Source organism: Zalophus californianus, chromosome 7 (assembly GCF_009762305.2).
Source record: "Zalophus californianus isolate mZalCal1 chromosome 7, mZalCal1.pri.v2, whole genome shotgun sequence".
In the NCBI taxonomy this organism is placed as follows: domain Eukaryota; kingdom Metazoa; phylum Chordata; class Mammalia; order Carnivora; family Otariidae; genus Zalophus; species Zalophus californianus.
The window spans coordinates 15,730,050-15,749,227 of record NC_045601.1 but is presented as its reverse complement, the minus strand read 5'-3'; the positions used below and the strand labels follow the sequence as shown (position 1 = coordinate 15,749,227).

The 19,178-nt window shown below is 42.1% G+C and overlaps 1 protein-coding gene across 1 annotated transcript in view; it reads left to right on the top strand.

Annotated features, from left to right (window-relative positions):
• The window catches only part of AKAP12 (A-kinase anchoring protein 12), a 95,588-nt gene that overhangs the window by 45,053 nt on the left and 31,357 nt on the right, over window positions 1–19,178 (top strand). The window contains exon 2 of the mRNA XM_027603453.1: window positions 6,960–7,074. Within this exon, the coding sequence (XP_027459254.1) occupies window positions 6,960–7,074 (115 nt within the window). The remainder of the gene's footprint in view (window positions 1–6,959; window positions 7,075–19,178) is intronic.

Genomic DNA, 19,178 nt, shown 5'->3' with positions numbered 1-19,178 from the left:
TAATCGTGTTATTTAGGTAAAGAACAGAACACAAAAATAGAAAAATAAAGGATATCAAATATTCATAGTTCCTTCCCCAGTGATTTTGATACATTACGATATTAACAGTTTGGTAATGTTGCTATTTTACAGTATGTTCTATGTATTTATCGTTATTTTACAAAAACTGTTTAGTTTGCCTTTTAAATTGACTATTACAACATACAATACATCTCCATACTCTTATACACTTTGTAGGCACCGTTCTCAGTGCCTACAGGATAGGCTATAACCATTCCCCAAATCTTGGATATTTAGAATTGTTTCTGATTTGAAGTTAATTTTGAAAAATCTTTTTCTTCCTCTTACTCTTTTGTAATGACCTTAGCTATAGGAATTCGATCCCCATAGTTCAGGATAGTATAGTTTTACTATGATTTAGTAAAGCATCCGCTTCTGTCCTTCACTCTCTGTCCTAAAGGTTTATACTGTGTTTAGACTTGGAGTTTATAAAGCTTCTGCTTAGATTAGGTTTTGCAAAGTTTTCTGCTTAAATTAGTTTTGAAATAAAAATGGTTATTTTATAAAAGAAAAGCAAAGCTTTTGAAACCCATAATTCTGTTGGTGTTCTATAAATGACCTCTAAATTAGAGGGAAAACTTTTTGCTTAAGCGTAACCCAGGCTGGTTGGCATTGTCATGATGCCTTGTGTTCTTACAGCCTGTGCCATTTTTGTGAGATGAGTTTCCCAAGTGAGGAATTCTGCGCTTAAGAAACTCCACGCCCGGGTGAGAACGCTCCCGAATTGAGGCCGTGTGTGCAGCTCGGGTCAGCTTGCCCACATCCTGGCTCAGTCCCTTTGGTTGCAGTACCTCTCAGCTTCGCCTTCCCAGGTTGTCCGTAAAGTGGGGGTGATGGTAGTAGTTGCCTTAAGGCAGAAGGTCAAATTAGCAAATGTATATAAATCACATTTGTGAAATGGGTCCACAATACACATATCAATGTATCGGGAGCCTCTGGTAGCCTGCAGGAGAGCTGTGATGTTCCTGACTGGGTCTTGGTCAATATATATTTTTTAAAGATTTATTTATTTCAGAGAGAGCAAGTGAGCGAGCAGGGGGAGTGGCAGAGGGAGAACGAGGGAGAGAATCCTTGAGTCGCCGAGCTGACTGTGGAACCTGACCTGGGGCTCAATCTCCCCACCCTCAGATCATGACCTGAGACGAAATCAAGAGTGGGCCGCTTAACCGACTGAGCCTCCCAGGCGCCCCAATTCTGTTTTTGATTAATGGTGTGGCCGAGGACATTATTAATATGGTAATCACATTTGGAGATCATATGAACAGAGGGGTGGAAGCTTCATGAGAGCAGTTTGGTCCATCATTGCTCAGATGATTTGAAACGATTTGTGAATCCTGGAAAGCCAGGTGATTAGCATGCTTATAGCCCTAGAATCTACAGATTTTAGGGTTCTCCAAGTATTTTCACCTTTGCAATGATAAAATGAATAAAAAGGAAACCATGCCTTCATATGCTATATATCAGTTACACCTCTCAATAAAAAAAGAAAACTGTCTCTTCCCCAACACCAGTGCAAAACAAAGAAGTCTACAAAGGCAACATTTGTTAAAGATTTTGTGTAGTGTTACTAGAGTTTTGTTCTTTATGTTAATTGCTTAGACAGAGATCGGACCGAGACCTCTCATTCCCTTCTTCCCTTCCTGCCTCCCTATTTGTGGGTTATTTTTGTCTTATTTTAAACACATAAAGGAATCAAACATTCTCTGTAACTTGCTTTTCCCACTTAAACTGGAGACATCTACCCACATGTGTCTCTAGATTTACTGCCTTCCCTTCGATGCTGTTACATGGATTGTGTGTTGCACATCACTGTACCTATACCTCAAGTATGTAAAGCCATATCCATTAGAATAGCATGTTGGATGGGGCGCCTGGGTGGCTCAGACAGCTAAGCATCTGACTCTTGGTTTCAGCTCAGGTCATGATCTCGGGGTCACGAGATAAGAGCCCTGTGCCGGCTCCGTGTTCCGTGTCTGCTTGAAGATTCTCTCTCTCCCTCTCTCTCTGCCTCCCCTTCTCGATTGCTTGAACATGTGCGTGTGCGTGCTCTCTCTCTCTTAAAAAAAAAAAAAATAGTGTGTTGGAGTGGGTATGCACATTTAAATTATTTATAGCTATTTCCAAATTGCTCTCCAAAGACATTACTGATTTATACTCTGATTTCTATTTTTTTTCTGTTTGACACTTTTAAAGGCTTACCTTCAAAACGCTGCCTATTAGAATGAAGAAAAAGACATTGAAGTGTTTTCTTTACAAGTTTTATTAGGGGTTTAAAATACTCCCCAGATGGGGGTATTTGGCGGCTCGGTCAGAAGAGCATGCGACTCTTGATCTTGGGGTCATGAGTTCGAGTCCCACATTAGGTGTATTTATTACTTAAATAAAAATTTTAAAAACTGACTAAAAATTCCCCCCCAGATAATCTTTTTTATTCTGATCATTTGTTTGTGGGTCTTTGTCATATTGACTTCTGGTTGTTCCTGCTAATATCCGCTTAACAGTTCTGCTTCTTGGGTTTTGCCAGAATTGCGCTGGTCAGAGCCCATTCACGGCAGGACTGTGGGGCCAGTCCCACCTCTGGTGGTCATCCAATGAGGATGTAGGCAGAGAGCGTCACTTCTGTGGCGGAAGAAGTTACTTCTGCAGGCTCATCTCTACCCCCAACGTCCTGAGAGTGTCAAGAACTCACCTGTTTGAACATTGTTTGACTCATTCAGTAAAGAGCTTGATAATCCTGGGGCACCTGGCTAGCTCAGTCAGTAGAGAGTATGACAACTTACTCTCGGGATTGTGAGTTTGAGCCCCCTGTTGGGTGAGGAGATGACTTAAAGATAAAATTCTTAAAAAAGAAGGGTGCTTTGATGGCTCAGTTGGTTAAGCGTCCAACTCTTGATCTCAGCTCAGGTCTAGATCTCTCGTTTGTGAGTTCAAGCGCCATGTTGGGCCCCGCCCTGGATATGGGACCTACTTTAAAAAACAAACAAAAAAGCTCGATACTCCTACTGCTTACTCTGCAAAGGGGCTCAGAGCAAATTGTGGGCAGTCCTGTGGAGGAGGAAGAGGAACGGAGAAGTCTGGTAGTTTTTTTTTGCAATGCTTTAGCTGCCATTTTGGATATTTTCTGTTCTTAGAGGAATGAGAGGAAAACACTGTTGCTGGAAGCACTGAGATTTTTTTTTTTAAAGCTTGTTGAGTTGTAATGTGGTAATACTTTATAGGAATAAACTCTGGCTGACCCACTCAAAGGATATAAGCTTGAAAACATTAACGGTTTTGATTTGCTCAAAAGAGGCGTTTACGCTTTTTGAAGCACAAATCCAGTGGGAATTGAGGTTTGCTGGTGCTCACTGTGTTAAGTGCAGAGAGCATGTCTTTCAAGTCTAATGTCTATCTCAGGAGTCAAGGTTCTATAACCATATTTGTACAAGTGTAAAAGTAAGTTCAAAAGGAATGGAAAAAGCTGTGTGAAAGAATAGTAGACATTTCCTCTTTCTTTCTTGTTTGGAAACTTGAATCCTGATGACTGCTTTCTTCCCTGAATTAGATGGCCCTCATACCTCATACCTCATCTGGCTCCAACATTCCCATTCCCTGTCACTAAGTTGTGTCCTTGCCTCTCTGTGTTTACCTCGGCATAACTGATAAATAAATCCTTCTCTTCTGTGGGCATTTGAATTATAGACAAAAGAGGGGATGACTGAGGACAAGCCAGACATGTATTAAAAAGCGTGTAATTCTCGGGACACTGTGGCTCAGCTGGTTAAGTGCCTGACTCTTGGTTTTCTGCTCAGGTCATGATCTCAGGGTCATGAGGCTGAGCCCTCGGTTGGGCTCCGTGCTCAGCAGGGAGTCTGCTTGGATAGTCTCTCCCTGTGCCCCTCCCCCCCCAATAAATAAAGCCTAAAAGCGTGTGTTCTCCCCCTTTTACAAATGCTTATGAATATATATATACACGTAAAGATAGGACTTTAATGTTAAGGAACAGTGGGTTTGATTTCTTACCATTTGAGGTGACTTTAACTTACTGGTAGCTCTCAGAAGCACCTGAATCTTTAACAATAGTATAAATTATATAAATGGTTGGGGATGGGGAAAAAAAGCAAACACTCTTTTTGTCGCAAAAAAAACATATCCATCTATAAGGATGCATGAGATTTTGTAAATAGCATCTCTAAATGAAACATAGAATGGTGGAAATAATCCGAATATGGTTAGGGATGAAGCCCCATTTTTGTTGTGGAGGGTTGGTCTGTCATGGGCTTTGAATGCTCACTGGAGATTGAGCTTGGATGGTCCCCTTGCATTGAGACCCAAGCTATGAATATAATAACAGTGGCTCAAAACTCAGTTTTAATAATGGTCCCTGTCATCAGTTGTCTGCTACCAAAGTTAATACATCAAGTGCCTTTTGGAAGTAGAGACAGTTGCCCTGTGGTCCCTGGGAATAAGTAATCCATAATTATCACACTTTGTATATAAGGAGGGCTAGCAGCGATCTCCGATTTTAAGACTCATTTGATGTCATTTAACGTGCTTTGTTATATGTAAGGGTAGAGGAAAGTTTGTGTCTGAATCCTATAGGTCTTTCACGTTTAAAGACAAAGACAGTTTGGCTCCCGGTTAAGGTAACTTGAGTTTGACAATTCATAAAGAATTATGAGACGTCCTTCAAGAATTATGGAAATTCTCTAGGACTCTGAACTCTGTAAAACTTGAGACTTCTGGTGACTAAACAAGGGGCACGGTTTATTGGGTTGAAAAATGGAGACGTTAAACCTGCTTTCCCATGATCCCCACTTAGTTTGCCATATCATGGTGCTTACGTAAGCGTTTTTTTAGGTTAGATTCATTGTGTTTCCATGGACCCCATATGTGTTCCCTGCTTTCGTCCTCTAGCTCTTCTTCACGTTATTAATCAAATCTGAGCCTGACGTGTTCACATAACTAGTGATTTTTAGTCCAAATACTCTTCAACGCTGACATTTTTGCTAATGGGCGTTGTGGAGACCTTCCCCTCCCCCTGCTTTTGTCTTTAGGTTTCACTTAAGCCTCCTGTCTTTCATATTTTGGTAAGAGAAGACTTACAGTGGAAATGTAATCTGAGTATTCTGTCTAATAAATAGACTCAGCATGGGTATTTTGAAGCCAACTATTCTTTCTGTAGAGTAAGTATTTTTTTTTTTAAAGATTTTATTTATTTATTTGAGAGAGAGAGAATGAGAGATAGAGAGCACGAGAGGGAAGAGGGTCAGAGGGAGAAGCAGACGCCCCGCTGAGCAGGGAGCCCGATGTGGGACTCGATCGGGGACTCCAGGATCATGACCTGAGCCGAAGGCAGTCGCTTAACCAACTGAGCCACCCAGGCGCCCTCTGTAGAGTAAGTATTAAAGTACAGTGGTATTATTTCAGGAAGCAGCTCATGCCGTTGAAGGGCAGCTTTGCTGGGAGCCGGGAACAGCTAGGTGAAATCGATTTAGCTCAGTTCGAGTCTTCTGGATTGACTGTCTTGAACCTGCTGTCCCTTCAAGCCTCCAATCGAAGTCAGTGGTTTGGCCAGGGTGCTCCGTTCGCCTGGAAGCATCATTGAGTCATGCCAAGTAGAGTGCCGTGGTTTAGAGATTTCTTTGGAGTAGGCAGGTCTGGGTACTATGGAATACTCTTAATGGCGTTTTATCATTATGCATAGCAACAGGTCCTTCCATAATCTCTAATGCCGTGGGAAAACCCTGGAAGTCGTTATTGATGAGTGCTGGCCTTTGGGCCATGGTGAATCCCTTCTAGGCTGTGGGGCCTGTGGCCAGCCAACCCCAGCCTCTGATCACACTGAGGTCCAGTGTCCTCTTCTGTACAATGGAAATGCTACCACCCGCCTAAGTTGGTTTTGATAAAATGAGAAATGTATACGAACTGTAAAGCTTTGTTGAAATCCTGGCGTTCCTAATAGTTATTATACTGTTTTTTGCCGTACCCTCAAAACTTTTTACCTATATTCTCAGGATTTACAAAATGATGGACGGGCATATCTATATGTCTACTGTTGTTGCAACGGAAAACATCAATTGCACAGGCTATCCTCTGGGGTAGAGGACAACTGATCATTTTAGTAATATTGTAAGGAAAGATCAGTGACTCACAAAAGCACGAGTGACCCATGTCTTTGTGTTGTCTCTGGGTACACTGGTCTTTGAACCATGGGGTTCCTAATTCACCTCCCTTCTCTGCTTCCCCATACCCTTTGTCACACGCCCATCCTGTGGGGACTGAGATTTAGCTTTATTTGTAGTTCCTCCTCTGTTGGTGACTGGCTCTCGTATTCTTCCATCATGACCGTTGCCCTAATTGTTTAGTTCCATGTCTGTCCTTTTTCCTGAGAAGGACACATTGCCACTTAGGTATACTTTGGTCAAATATGCATACCCTGCATCCAATCACAAGGAAACATTGTTTTAAAGAAAAAAAAATTTTTTTTTTTTTTTTTAAGTAGCTCCATACCCAGCGCGGAGCCCATCCCTGGGCTTGAACTCACAACCCTGAGATCAAGACCTGAGCTGAGATCACCAAGAGTCAGTTGCTTAACCGACTGAGTCACCCAGGTGCCCTGAAAAAAACAATTTTAAAAGTCTGCTTTTCTTAGTAGTCTGTAAGCTCAAAGGGGCTGGGGCCACACCTGACTTACTCATTGTTATATCTCAAATAGTCCTGGAATGGTGGGTGTGTAGATCATGCCTGGTGTTTGGATAAGTGGAATGGTGTGCTCATTGACCCAGATACAAAGCCCTACCTGCTTGATAAGAGCTCGTGGGGTGCCTTCTGTAAGGTAGCTGGATCCTCCAGACTAATGACTTAAATCTTCATCATCACTGAAAGTAAGTTTACATGGTTTTGTTTTCTCCCCGTAGCTCCTACAGAAGAATGGTCAGCTGTCTAGTGCCAATGGCTTAGCTGAGGAAGAAGAGTTCAGTCCCCAGGAGGGAGCCCTGAATGGCCAGGAGGAAGAAGCCACTGTCACAGATGGTAAGCGCCTTTTCAGTCTCTGGGCAGAAGAAGTAGGGACTCTAGGGCTGACAATACCTGCTATGAATCTGCTGAAACAATAAAAACTAGCCTGGTTGGACCATACAGTGGTCCTGCCTGGGGGTGGATGAGGTTGACAACAAAAGCAATCCATTGGTTGCAAAAGGAAGTTGTTTTTTTTTTTTAAAGATTTTTATTTATTTGACAGAGACACAGCGAGAGAGGGAATACAAGTAGGGGGAGTGGGAGAGGGAGAAGCAGGCTTCCCGTGGAGCAGGGAGCCCGATGCGGGGCTCGATCCCAGGACCCTTGGGACCATGACCTGAGCCGAAGGCAGACGCTTAACGACTGAGCCACCCAGGCGCCCCAGGAAGTATTTATCAGACCTTTTGGGTGGCCTCAACACTCAGGTATAGGAAGTTCTGCCAATATCTGGGTATAGGAAATGTAGTCATGTTTCGTCTTTCTTAGATGTTTTTGTCTGGAACTTAGGTTGGTGGTGTTTTGTTTTGTTTTAATTGTTGCCTGGTCGCAATTAGTTGTCTGGTATTGATGTGAATTCTTGTTGGAAACCCCAGAGTCGTGGTTGCTTTAAGAGTCGGTATCTCTCACTCTGGCGAGAAGCCTGCTTCCCTTGCACAGATTTTTCTAGAAGTGTATTTTTCAGGGTGCATGCCGCTCTTTGCCCAAACTATGATTTGCTGCATGTTTTTTTAGCTCTTGAGCCTAGAGGCCCCATAGGCATGGTTATGGGAAAGTGAATCACCACATTGTCACTAGTTCGAGTCAGCCCACGTGAGGTCTCGGGGACCACACCTTCGGGTCAGAAGCAGGCACCTTGACTGGTAGGCCTCAGTCGAAGCGCCCCGGGTTGAAGAAGAAATGTCCTCTGCTCTCGAGTTCTTGTCTCATCATTCCGTTCAATCATAAACAGAGGAGTAATTTAACAACCACTATCGAGGATGCATAAAAATGATGATTTGGCATGGAGTGAAGTGAGTCTTCCAAGCAATGTGAATTAAGACAAATGAAGGGGAAAGTCCCAGGAGAGGAGACTGGCCATTGCCTTGGTTAAATGAGACTCCTAACATGTGGAACCTGTTTCTCCTCTTGTTCAATGCCCCCATGGAGCTGCTTCAAGCCGCGAGCTGCTTTTGAAGTTGGTGGGAAGACTGATCTTTATATATAACACCACAGGCACAATATAAAGTTAGAAATATATACAGTCTCACAGAAGGGAGGATTTGCATGACCTAGTGTGAAAGTTTCAAATCATCTCCACCAAAAGAATTGGAATGGCCCCAACTCAAATTCCAAAGTCCCATGCTTTGTCCTTCCCATGGCAACTTTTGAATCCAGTCAAGCCACAGCAGGTCTGGAGCCTTCTCTGGCCAAGCCACTGTGCTCAGTGCTGCAGGGAAGATGAACAGACTGACAAACAGCCCACCACTTACCCATTGCAGGGGAGAGGAAGCGGGTCTATAGACGGGTACACAAGATAAAGGGAAGGGTTAAGACAGGGTAACATGGTGGGTATCGGATGAATTTGCAAGAAATGAGAGCTGCTCTGAGTTCTGGTGGTGCAGTCATTTGAGGTCAGAGCGTGGGTAAGATCTGGGACTGGGGGAGATAAGGGTTAGATTTGTTGACAAGGGATGGGGGCCAAAGTGAGGAGAGTAATAACAGCCAACACTTTGCAAGTTTTTACTTTGGGTCCTGGAACTCTGCCTTTTGTGCATTATGGTCTTTGATGAGGTAGGTAATACCGGTGTCAAGATTTCAAACCCAGGTCAGCAAATTACCTAGCACAAGCTCTTAACCGCTGTGCCTTCACCGTGCTGGGCATGTCCACAGGTTTGTCTATTGGCACAGCGTCATCTGAGCAAAGAGTAGAATGAAAACCCAGAGAGGCAAGTGTGCTAGGTAACAGGGCTGTGAAAGCAAATATTTGGTAGCAATGTGGGATCACTGACGTATGCCATCGAGGGAGCCCCTGGGTCAGGCAGGCTTCCTCTATGATGGTGATGTACGTGATTGAGAAGAGAAGGTAGAGAAGGAGAAAAGACAGGCCTTAGCAGATGATTATTTCCATGGTCTCCCTGAGCTGACCCAGGCTTCTGATCGTGGCCTTGGGGCTCTGAGCAAATAGCAAAGATTTCTTGCAACAAGAGTGGTAGTTAATATACCTTGTCCTTCAAAAGATCCTGAAAAGGCCTTGTCACCTAGGAAAAGACTGATGGGTGTCCTAGGGCTGCAGAGGTCTCCACCCCAGGCCCTGCCTTTAGGATGAGCTTTTAGGCGGAAGGAACTATTAATCCATTGGCTTATTAGCATCTGTAATAAGCTTGGTGCACTTGTTTTTTTCTTCTGCCTTTTGCCTGCCTGGCATTGTAAACACGGATACTTTTTCATGCCTTTTTTTTTTTTTAAAGATTTATTTATTTATTTGAGAGAAAGAGAGAGTGGGGGAAGGGGCAGAGGGAGAGAATATCCAAGCTGACTCCCGCTGAGTGCGGAGCCCGACACAGAGGCTCAGTCCCATGACCCTGAGATCACGACCAAGAGTTGGACGCTCAACCAACTGAGCCACCCAGACGCCCCTTTTCATGCTTTTCTTTTGACTACAGTAATAGCCTATGGTTAGATTTTATGGTTATTTCCAGAATTTCCTTCTACACAGAAGCTTACTAGGATGTATAAACAAAGGCATAATTTAGTATGTAACACTTAATCGTAGGATTGCAGGGACCTTGGTTTCTACTACTGTCCACATCAGTAAGAATAGATCTGACCCATCTTCTTCCCTAGGAGGATTGACCAACAGTGGGATTTGGTCCTGCCATACGTGGATCAGTTCATGGGAGAAAACTATGAACAAGGGGCGTTCCTGCTAGAGGGTTTTTAATTTAAAGTGGCTGACTGTATTTATTTATTTATTTATTTATTTATTTATTTATTTTTTTAAGATTTTAGTTATTTATTCATGAGAGACAGAGGAGGAGAGAGAGAGAGAGAGAAGCAGAGGGAGAAGCAGGCTCCCAAGGAGCAGGGAGCCTGATGCAGGACTCGATCCCAGGACCCTGGGATCATGACCCAAGCCGAAGGCAGACGCTTAACCATCTGAGCCACCCAGGCGCCCTGGCTGACTGTATTTAGACAAAGCCAGATATGAAAATATTTTCTGACTTTGACTTGTTTGCTTTCTTTCTGAAACCGGACACACTGGTAATTCAGAACCATTCCTCTTCCTATAATGAAAATGGAATCCTGTTTCCTTGTAAACTTTCCTCAAATGACAGAAGATAGGAACTGCCTCCTAAATAAACATCTTCTAATCTGTGCATCAGGGTTAGAAATGTATACGGCAATTTTGGAGAGGACTTGAAGATTATATAATTCCATGGGCCATCTTTTAGAAGGTACACAATCAGGGTTGAGAACAAATAATTATTGAAAAAAAAATGGGACCTCTGGGTGGCTCAGTCGGTTAAGCCTCTGCCTTTGGCTCAGGTCATGATCTCAGGGTCCTGGGATTGAGTCCCACATCCAGCTCCTTGCTCAGCAGGGAGCCTGCTTCTCCTTCTGTCTGCCGCTCCCTGTTTGTGCTCTCTCTCTCTGACAAATAATGAAATCTTTAAAAAAAAAAAAATGAAAAAAATTCACAGTAAATTACTTTAGCCTCGGAGGTTTTGTCCTTCTGAATTTTTTAAGGTGATTTACCGTTTATTAAAACTGCTTCTGTCCAGCAGCAGCCTTTTCCCAACTAGAAAGTTCTTTCATGCCATGCTATTTCCGGCATTCACAGGGGTCATGCAAGTGCTGTTAGTTTTGTGGAAAATCTGCTTTTGTTGAAAGATTTTAAAAAAGCCCCCTTCATCCCAAACTGTCATTTTTCTATAGTCTGTGGCCCCTGGATTTTCTATGAGTTAAATGCCTCAACACAAATGATTTTTAAAACATTACATGTGGATCCAGGTCCAATTTTATATTTAAAACTTTTGCAAATTAAAAACTCAGATTAATGAAAAAATTTAACTTTAGTATCTGTTGCACGCATTTTTCCCCCAAACAGATGGGAAAATTCAGTATTACCAAATAAAAAAAACTTAAGACCTTCTTTGTTTGGATACTATATATTTTTAAAGGTTTTATTTATTTATTTATTTCACAGAGAGAGAGAGACAGCAAGAGAGGGAATACAAGCAGGGGGAGTGGGAGAGGGAGAAGCAGACTCCCCGCCGAGCAGGGAGCCCGATGGGAGCTGGATCCCATGAGATCATGACCTCAGTTGAAGGCAGACGCTTAATCAACTGAACCACCCAGGCGCCCCTGGATAATATGTTTTTTTTTATTAAAGTGCCTACTCAACTCATTGTCATGTGCAAATACACAGGTGATTGTCTCTGATCTTAATAATTTGAATTTATCATTTACAAGGCAGTTTCTTGTTTCTTTTTGAGATTTGCCTCTCTGCAAAGTAGATACAGCAGATGTTATAAAGCAGGTGAACGCCATGATTCCTCATCTCCCTAGGTCATACCGTTTGTATGAACAAACAATAGTCATTTCCTTGGTTTTTTAAATTTTTGTTCACATGTGCTTTATATTATTTGCATACCCAGAGTGTGAGGACATTTACCCCAGAAGCAATGGAGTGGTTGTGGTGCTCTGCCCTTGGCATTTGCCACTCTGGGGCCAACTGCATTAAAAGTAGCAGTCAGCTAGCCAGGCAGACAGGCTTTGTTGTGCTGATCAGAATGATGAGGAGGAGGGCGCCTGGGTGGCTCCGTCCCTTAAGCATCCAACTTTTGATTTTGGCTCGGGTCATGTTCTCAGGGTCCTGAGATCAAGCCTTACATGGGACTCCCCGTTCCCAGCAGGAAGTCTGCTTGAGATTCTCTTCTCCCTCTCCCTTTGCCCCAACCCCACTCTCTCTTTCTCTCTCTCTCTAAAATAAATAAATAAATAAGTAAATCTTTAAAAAATGGTGAGGAGGGTCACTACTGCAAATGGGAGGCAATCCTGGGAAAAACCCTCTAAGATCCCAAGCAAAATTTAAGAACAGGAAAACCCCCAAATGTTGTCACTTAAAACAGAAGTCTTTTAGAGTGTTTCTTACATTCTGCAGGATCCTACTTTTTCTACCTCTAGATACTATCCCCCAGCTACAGTAACAAAAATGGAGTATGCCTTGCTCAGCTATCTAGAAACTTCATTTGCAACATTATGGGAGAATTTCATTTTCCTCATTGTGCTTAATGTCACTGTCTTAGCTTCTATTAAATTTGCTGTTTGAAACCTACCAGATTCTGGTGTTTAGTGCCTTTGGGATATGGAAAGGCCAAAAGGTTATTTACTGCCAAACGATCGCAGCACTCCCTGTGGACCTTGTTACCTTACAGAAAATCCATTCTGGAATGACTAGTAGTTCGTCGCTTTTTGATCATCTAATAGCTTTATCTGGACAGTGAGTACCTAAGATCCTTTCCATGTCTCTGTTAGAAGATGACCTCCCCCGCCAATACATGTTCTTCTGTGAGAGGCTGCTCTCCCAGCTGTGAAGAAATCCACGATTCAATGGCTTCTCTATTTTAATTGGAGACAAAATTGGTACCTTGTTATTTATTCTCATGAAAACATACCTGCCTTTTGCCCAGATGACTACCCTCCATTCCTCCTTTATTTTTTCCCACATCGTTTGTCAACACGCAGCGTGGTTCATGTACTGTGTCTTACCTCCAGCTCTGCTAAAATACAGGAACCACAAGGGCAGAGATTTCTTGGGCTGACGTGGGAGGTCTGTCAGATGCTTCCATGCTGAGTCCCCCGAGGCTAAACCTTGTGTTTGACACCTAGTAAGTGCTTAAGAAATACTTGAATAAATGAAGAGCTAGAGTTAACAATATGACCTTTTTGCTCATGGGAGAAGGGCATCTGTTGACTTTTCACCTTTGTATCATTTGCGCATAAATACCACAACTTTGTAGATTTTACCCCCTCCCCCCCCCCCCGCCCCCTTTTCTTTGGTGCATTAGCACTCACAAAGCTGGATCCTTCTCCACATACCATGCTGTGCTGTCACAGGTGCTTACTCTAGGTTATCCAGGTGTTGCCTGGAAAGGTGAGGTCAGACCCTGACCTGCTCAGGAATGCTATCCAATGTGAGTGCTCAAACCACAAAGAGCCCCCCACCCCCACCCCCGCTTTGGTATTTCGAATACAATATTATTGCATGACATTTTCTCAAGCTGTATCCTGTTTTGTAAGGTTTTGAAAACTAGGGGAAACACAAAATAACCCTTGAACATCGGCAGGAGTACTGTACTTTGCAGTTTCTGGGAACCGGTTTTTATTCATTCCTCTGCTCTGCAGGAATTTTTTTAGCATTCCTCTATGAAATTACTTATGTCATTGACAAATTTCTGGTAACAAGTAACTACTGCTTTCATCTTTAAAGAAACATTTATTTTTTAGTAATTAACAGCTAACCTATACAGGGAAGAATTTCTCCCTCGAACTGTATATTCAAGTCTGGCAGTCCAAAGAACCTTCTAACTTGATAAATGATGGGGGTATGAGGAAACAAGGACTTCTGGTCCTCTGCCCCTTTTAGTTCATTCTAGGGGACAAAACCATGGGTAAGGCTGCTCTAGTCACTATTTCTTTGTGTACCCTTGAATTGAATCTATCCCTTTATCTCGCTGACCATCAGTTTTCATTTGTAAAAAGAGCATCCTCAGTCATCTCTGAAATTCTGGGACTGTGTAACCTCAGTATTCCTAGTGGGTTAGCACTATGATGCTAATGATGGGTTAGCTGTTGAAGACACCCCAGTGACCTTAGGCAGGTGAGAATCTACATGGTAATTTCATTATGCCTTTTTGTAAAAACACTTTTTCTTTCTAGTCTGATCTCAGAAATCCATCTTCTAGATTCGGGGCGCCTGTCTGCCTCAGTGGGTGGAGCATGCGACTCTTGATCTCGGAGTTGTAAGTTTGAGTCCCACGTTGGGTGCAGAGATTACTTAAAAATAAAAAAGTCTTTAGAAAAAAAATCATCTTCTAGATTTGAAGTTTTAATTTAATGAAAAGTTCAAGAGGGAGAATTTATTCAAGAATGTCTCAGTAGATAATCATTTAGGTAAGAAAGAAAGCTAAGTAGTTTCATAAATGTGGCTACAAGGTAACATAGCTCTCCCTCTGTATGGGAGATTGAAATTATGTAATAGGATTGGTTATGGGTCCCATTCAGTGACAGATATTGGTAAATGCCATTTCTATTTGCCCTGAAGACTGTCATTCAACCTTGAGTTACTTCGAAGACTCACCTATAAGTAGCTATGGTTTCGAGGCTCTCCCAGTCCACTGAGCCGGGTGAGTATTCTGGCCCACGTGAGAAGGCACGCAGGCGAGATGGTCTATAGGCTGGTCTGTGTTATGTCAAGCTTCAGACCCTTTCCTTGGAGGGACTGAAGTGGTCTGAGGTTACTGGTTCTTTAATTGTGACTAAGCCATAATGGAAACATTAAATTTTTTTTAGCTATTGCATTTATTTGACAGTCCTTTAGATCTTAGACTGACTCATCCTTAAAACAGTTCCAATTTAGGTTCACCTGGCTTGGCTCAGTTGGAGGAGCATGGGACTCTTGATTTCAAGGTCGTGAGTTTGAGCCCCAGGTTGGGTGAGATTATAAATTTTTTAAAAAATCTAGTTTCACCTAATGTAGCAACCCCCAAATGTTTCCAACAATGGCATGTTCTAGAGCACAATGTCCCTATGTTATATAATAATGGTGCTTAGGTAACTTAGAGAGGATGTAGTCTCTGGGTTTAAATTCTGCCATATTTTTAGCCTATCAGTTGAGTCTTTTTCCTGAGTACCACACGTTGAATTTTTTTTCTTTTTTTCTCTTCTTTTTCCTCATTTGTCATTTATTTAGAGTAGTGTAAGTCTTCATAAAAGGTATATTTCTTCCCAAATCATTAGTTTCAAGGTATCTCAGCTGATTATTTATTTATTTATTTATTTATTTATTTATTTATTTATTTTGAATGTAGCTTTTCCACAGTTTGAATTTTTACAAACTGCTTTTGTAGTTAACATGTCAGGACAGTGTGACTAGTTATAGGCAAGATGTAATTAATTGAATGGACTGGTTACTTTCACATGTCTGAGCCTGCAGTGTTTAGAATGACAAAGCAAGCACAGGGCAGTCACCCTGCTGTATTAGTTTGCTAGAGCTGCCATAATAAAATACCACAGAACAGGTGGCTTATACAATACAAATTTATTTCTTCCCAATTCTGGAGGCTGCAGAGTCCAAGTTCAAGGTGTCAGCAGGTGTACTTTCTCTGAGGCCTCTCCTTGGCTTGGGGATGGCCACCTGTTGACTGTGTCCGGTCATTCCCTTATATGTGCACACCACTGGCATCTGTGTGTCTCAGTCTCCTTTTTTAAGGATACCTGTCATTTAAAAAAAGAAAAAAAGGGGCGCCTGGGTGGCTCAGATATCTGAGTGTCTGCCTTTGGCTCAGGTCATGATCCCGGGGTCCTGGGATTGAGCCCTGAGTCAGGCTCCCTGCTCAGTAGGGAGCCTGCTTCTCCTTCTCCCTCAGCTGCTCCCCCTGCTTGTACTCTCTCTCTCTCTCTCTCTCTCTCTCTCTGTCAAATAAATAAATAAAATCTTAAAAAGAAAGAAAGAAAGAAAAAGAAAATAAAGATACCTGTCAGGTTGGATTTGACCCAACCCACCATAACGGTCTCTTTAACTTGATCCCCTCTCTGAATACAAGCACACTCTGATGTGCTGGGGGTTAGGGCCTTCAACATCTGAATCTGGGGAGGGCACAGTTCAGCCCGGAACACCTGTCTTCATGATTGACAGAACTGCAAAGTCCGGTTTAGTGGCTTTGGTGGAAGGGAACTTAGAGGTGGTCTAGACCAGGCTCTGGCCCCCATTCAGGAGTCTCTTCTGCTCAAACACAGATTTCGGGAGTTTCTCCATAACAGGAAACCAGTTACTCCACCTCAGGGAGAACATGCCTCCCCCTAGCTGTGCTGCCTTCTGGAACTGTATAGAACAAACTCACCTCCCTTTTCCACATGGTGGCCCTTTAAGTATTTGAAAACATTTATCCTGTCTTTTCCTTTAATCTTTTCTTCTCTAGGCAAAACATTGCCAGAGAAAATAAGCCGTCTCCCATTTAAAGAGAAATGCCCGGGGCTTATTATATATTTTGAGTATGAATGTGCTTGCTGGAAGCCTGCCAAGCGTAACTGGGTTTCAATTTCAATATTCCCGCCTTTTACAAATCATTTAATTTCTCCAACTCTTTATAGAACGTGAGAACGTAGTTGGCTTTCCACCGAGTATTATGTACTGAAAGAATGGCTTAGAGAGGAGATAAGTACATTGATGGAGAAGCATATAAAGGAGTGTCTCCTTATCAAGGATGTTGCTAAATGAGCCAAAGCCAAGTAGCATGAAGAAAATGTCAATATACTTTGATACATATTTCTTATGTTGGAATTACAGTTGCTCTCTTGGTATTCACTCATCAGGATCCTCATCACACAGCCTACATAATGGGATTCAGTAGTTAAAGATCAGAGTAAGATAATCTCCACTTTGCAAATAATTGCCTGTCACAAATAAATGGAGGATGCTTTAGTTTCCACATTAGTAGCTTCCTGCCGAGCCCTCAGTCAGTGGCCGCATTGTCTAAGCTCGGTGAATGAACTTTTTACGAAAGAGCAACATTTTCCACGTGTGTGTCAAATTTGGGCCTAAACACCCACCAGTTGTGTTAGTTTTTCCATTCATTACTCAGGATTTTCTGTGTCTTGATACATGTATCACTGTCAGAATCTGATGCTGACCTGCTTTTTAATCCCTCAGATGGCTTAATAGTGTCCTTTCTGTCCTAAAAATGTTCTGAAAATCTTAGTGATGGATCTCCTTGTGATTCCATTTATCACACGCTGGGTTCTTTAAGTCGAGAAACCCTTCACTTCTGGGAAATTATTTCATCCATTCCCCTCTTTTTCTTTGCTCTCTTTTTGGAATTACCATTACTCAGATTTAGACCTTTGAGAAGGGCCCTCATTAGAACTTTTTTTCTCTATTATTTATCTCTTTGTATTTGGCTCTATTTTCTGGGAAAATATCCTAAAGACTAGATTTCATTTTGTTATCTTATTTTTAATTTCTAAGAACTGAGTTTTTTTTCTAAACATTCATTGTTGAAGTATCCTGTTTTTTTTCTTGGCTGCATTATCTTTCTGAGGATTGATTTGAAGGTTTCTTTCTCTGCATTGCCTCTGTCTCTTTCAGATTGCTTTTTTGTCTTTCATAATAGGTGTTTTTGTTACATATCTGATTTGGGAGCTGGTTTGTCATATTTAAAAATTGGGGGGCGCACCTGCGTGGTTCAGTCAGTTAAGCGTCTGGCGCTGGATTTTGGCTCAGGTCACGATCTCAGGGTCATGAGATCAAGCCCCGAATCAGACTCCATGCTGGGCATAGAGGCTGCTTAAGATTCTCTGTTTCCCTTTCCCTCTGCTCCACTCCCCTGCTCATGTTTGCTCTCTCTCTCTCCTTTCCCACTCTCTAAAATAAATAAATAATAATAATAATAAATAAAAGTTGGTTGGGATTTGTGTTACTGGGGCAATGTGGCCATTCCTGGATGGTGATCTGATCGATCTTAACATGTCTTTTCTTGGGCTGGTCAAATTCCCCTAAGAAGACTCTTGTTTCCTGGGAGTGTTCAGGCTCATTTCTGGAGCCTAGGGAGGGAGACAGTCTGGGAGTGGGGTGCATAAACTCCTCTTGTTTTTCATGATGGTGTGCTCGGTGTCTTTGAATCTCTGCTCCCCCCACCTCCCACTTCCCTGGCCTGGGGACTAAGTTTCACTCCTGTCATCTCTGGGACAGGTGAGTGAAGAGGGTCTGGCTGTACAGCCTGTGGGAGGGGGAACTGAGGGTCTTTTTTTCTTTTTTAATAAGATTTTTAAAATTGTGGTACCTCATATAGGAGGGATCTACCCTTCTGTGCATGGCTTATTTCACTGTTTCATGTCTTGAGGGTTTGGCTGAGTTGTAATAATGTGACAGGATTTCTATCCATTGTTAGGCCGAGGAGTAATCCATTGTTTGTATATATCACATTTTGTTCATCCATTCATCCATGTCTTGGGTCTTTTAACCTAAATCTATTTGCTTTAGGTCTACTGAGGCTTTAGGAGATTTCTATAGCATAAATGGAGTTACTTTCTCCACTGTTAGTCTAGGATGCAGGTATATTGAGGTGCTCGAACCAGTTGCCCCTGCAAATTTCTTATCTTTTCTGTTTTTCTCTGACCGTGGAGTGTATCCATTCAGTCTTGATGATCCATGAGTATGGTTTCTGGAGGGAGTAAAAGATAAATACGCTGTCATGCAGAATTTACTCTTTATCTCGACAGTAAATTTTACATTGACTTTAAAAAAACTTCATGCTTTTAGCTGTCACCCTCTAGATTTGTAGAAAAAGGCATCTTTGCAAGTAAACTGTAATTCATGTGACTATAGCTTAAACATATTTCTTTTGCAAGTGTCAACTTTTGCTTTGTAATTACTTTTTAAGCTGATCTAAATATACTCATAGGATGACCTTTTGAGTAAAAATCATTTAAAGCACTTTATTGTTGTATATGAGTACTATAAAAGTTGGTGGAAAAAATAATATATTTAAACATATTAATTCAACTATATTAACAAATTAAGAGACAATGGAAAAGACAGGTGTACCAATTAAATCTATCAATGGGAATTTTATTCCTTGCCATGTAGAGGCCACCAAGAACTCATCTGTAGTCCAACTAAGTTAGGTTTATTTAAGTGCTAAACCAATGGAGGGATTCCTGCGTGGGAGCCCCAGTAATGGGGAGGTGGGAGGACCTTATTATAGGATTTGGGCTTATGCTGGAGAATTCTAGGAGAGCAGAAGGGTCAGCTCTAAACTGGACACTGAGGTGTAGTGCGGGGGATTCTGTGATTGGGTAATTTCTATCTAGAAGGCTAGGAAATTAAAGCAGGGATAGGATTGTCATTTGCGAAGTGA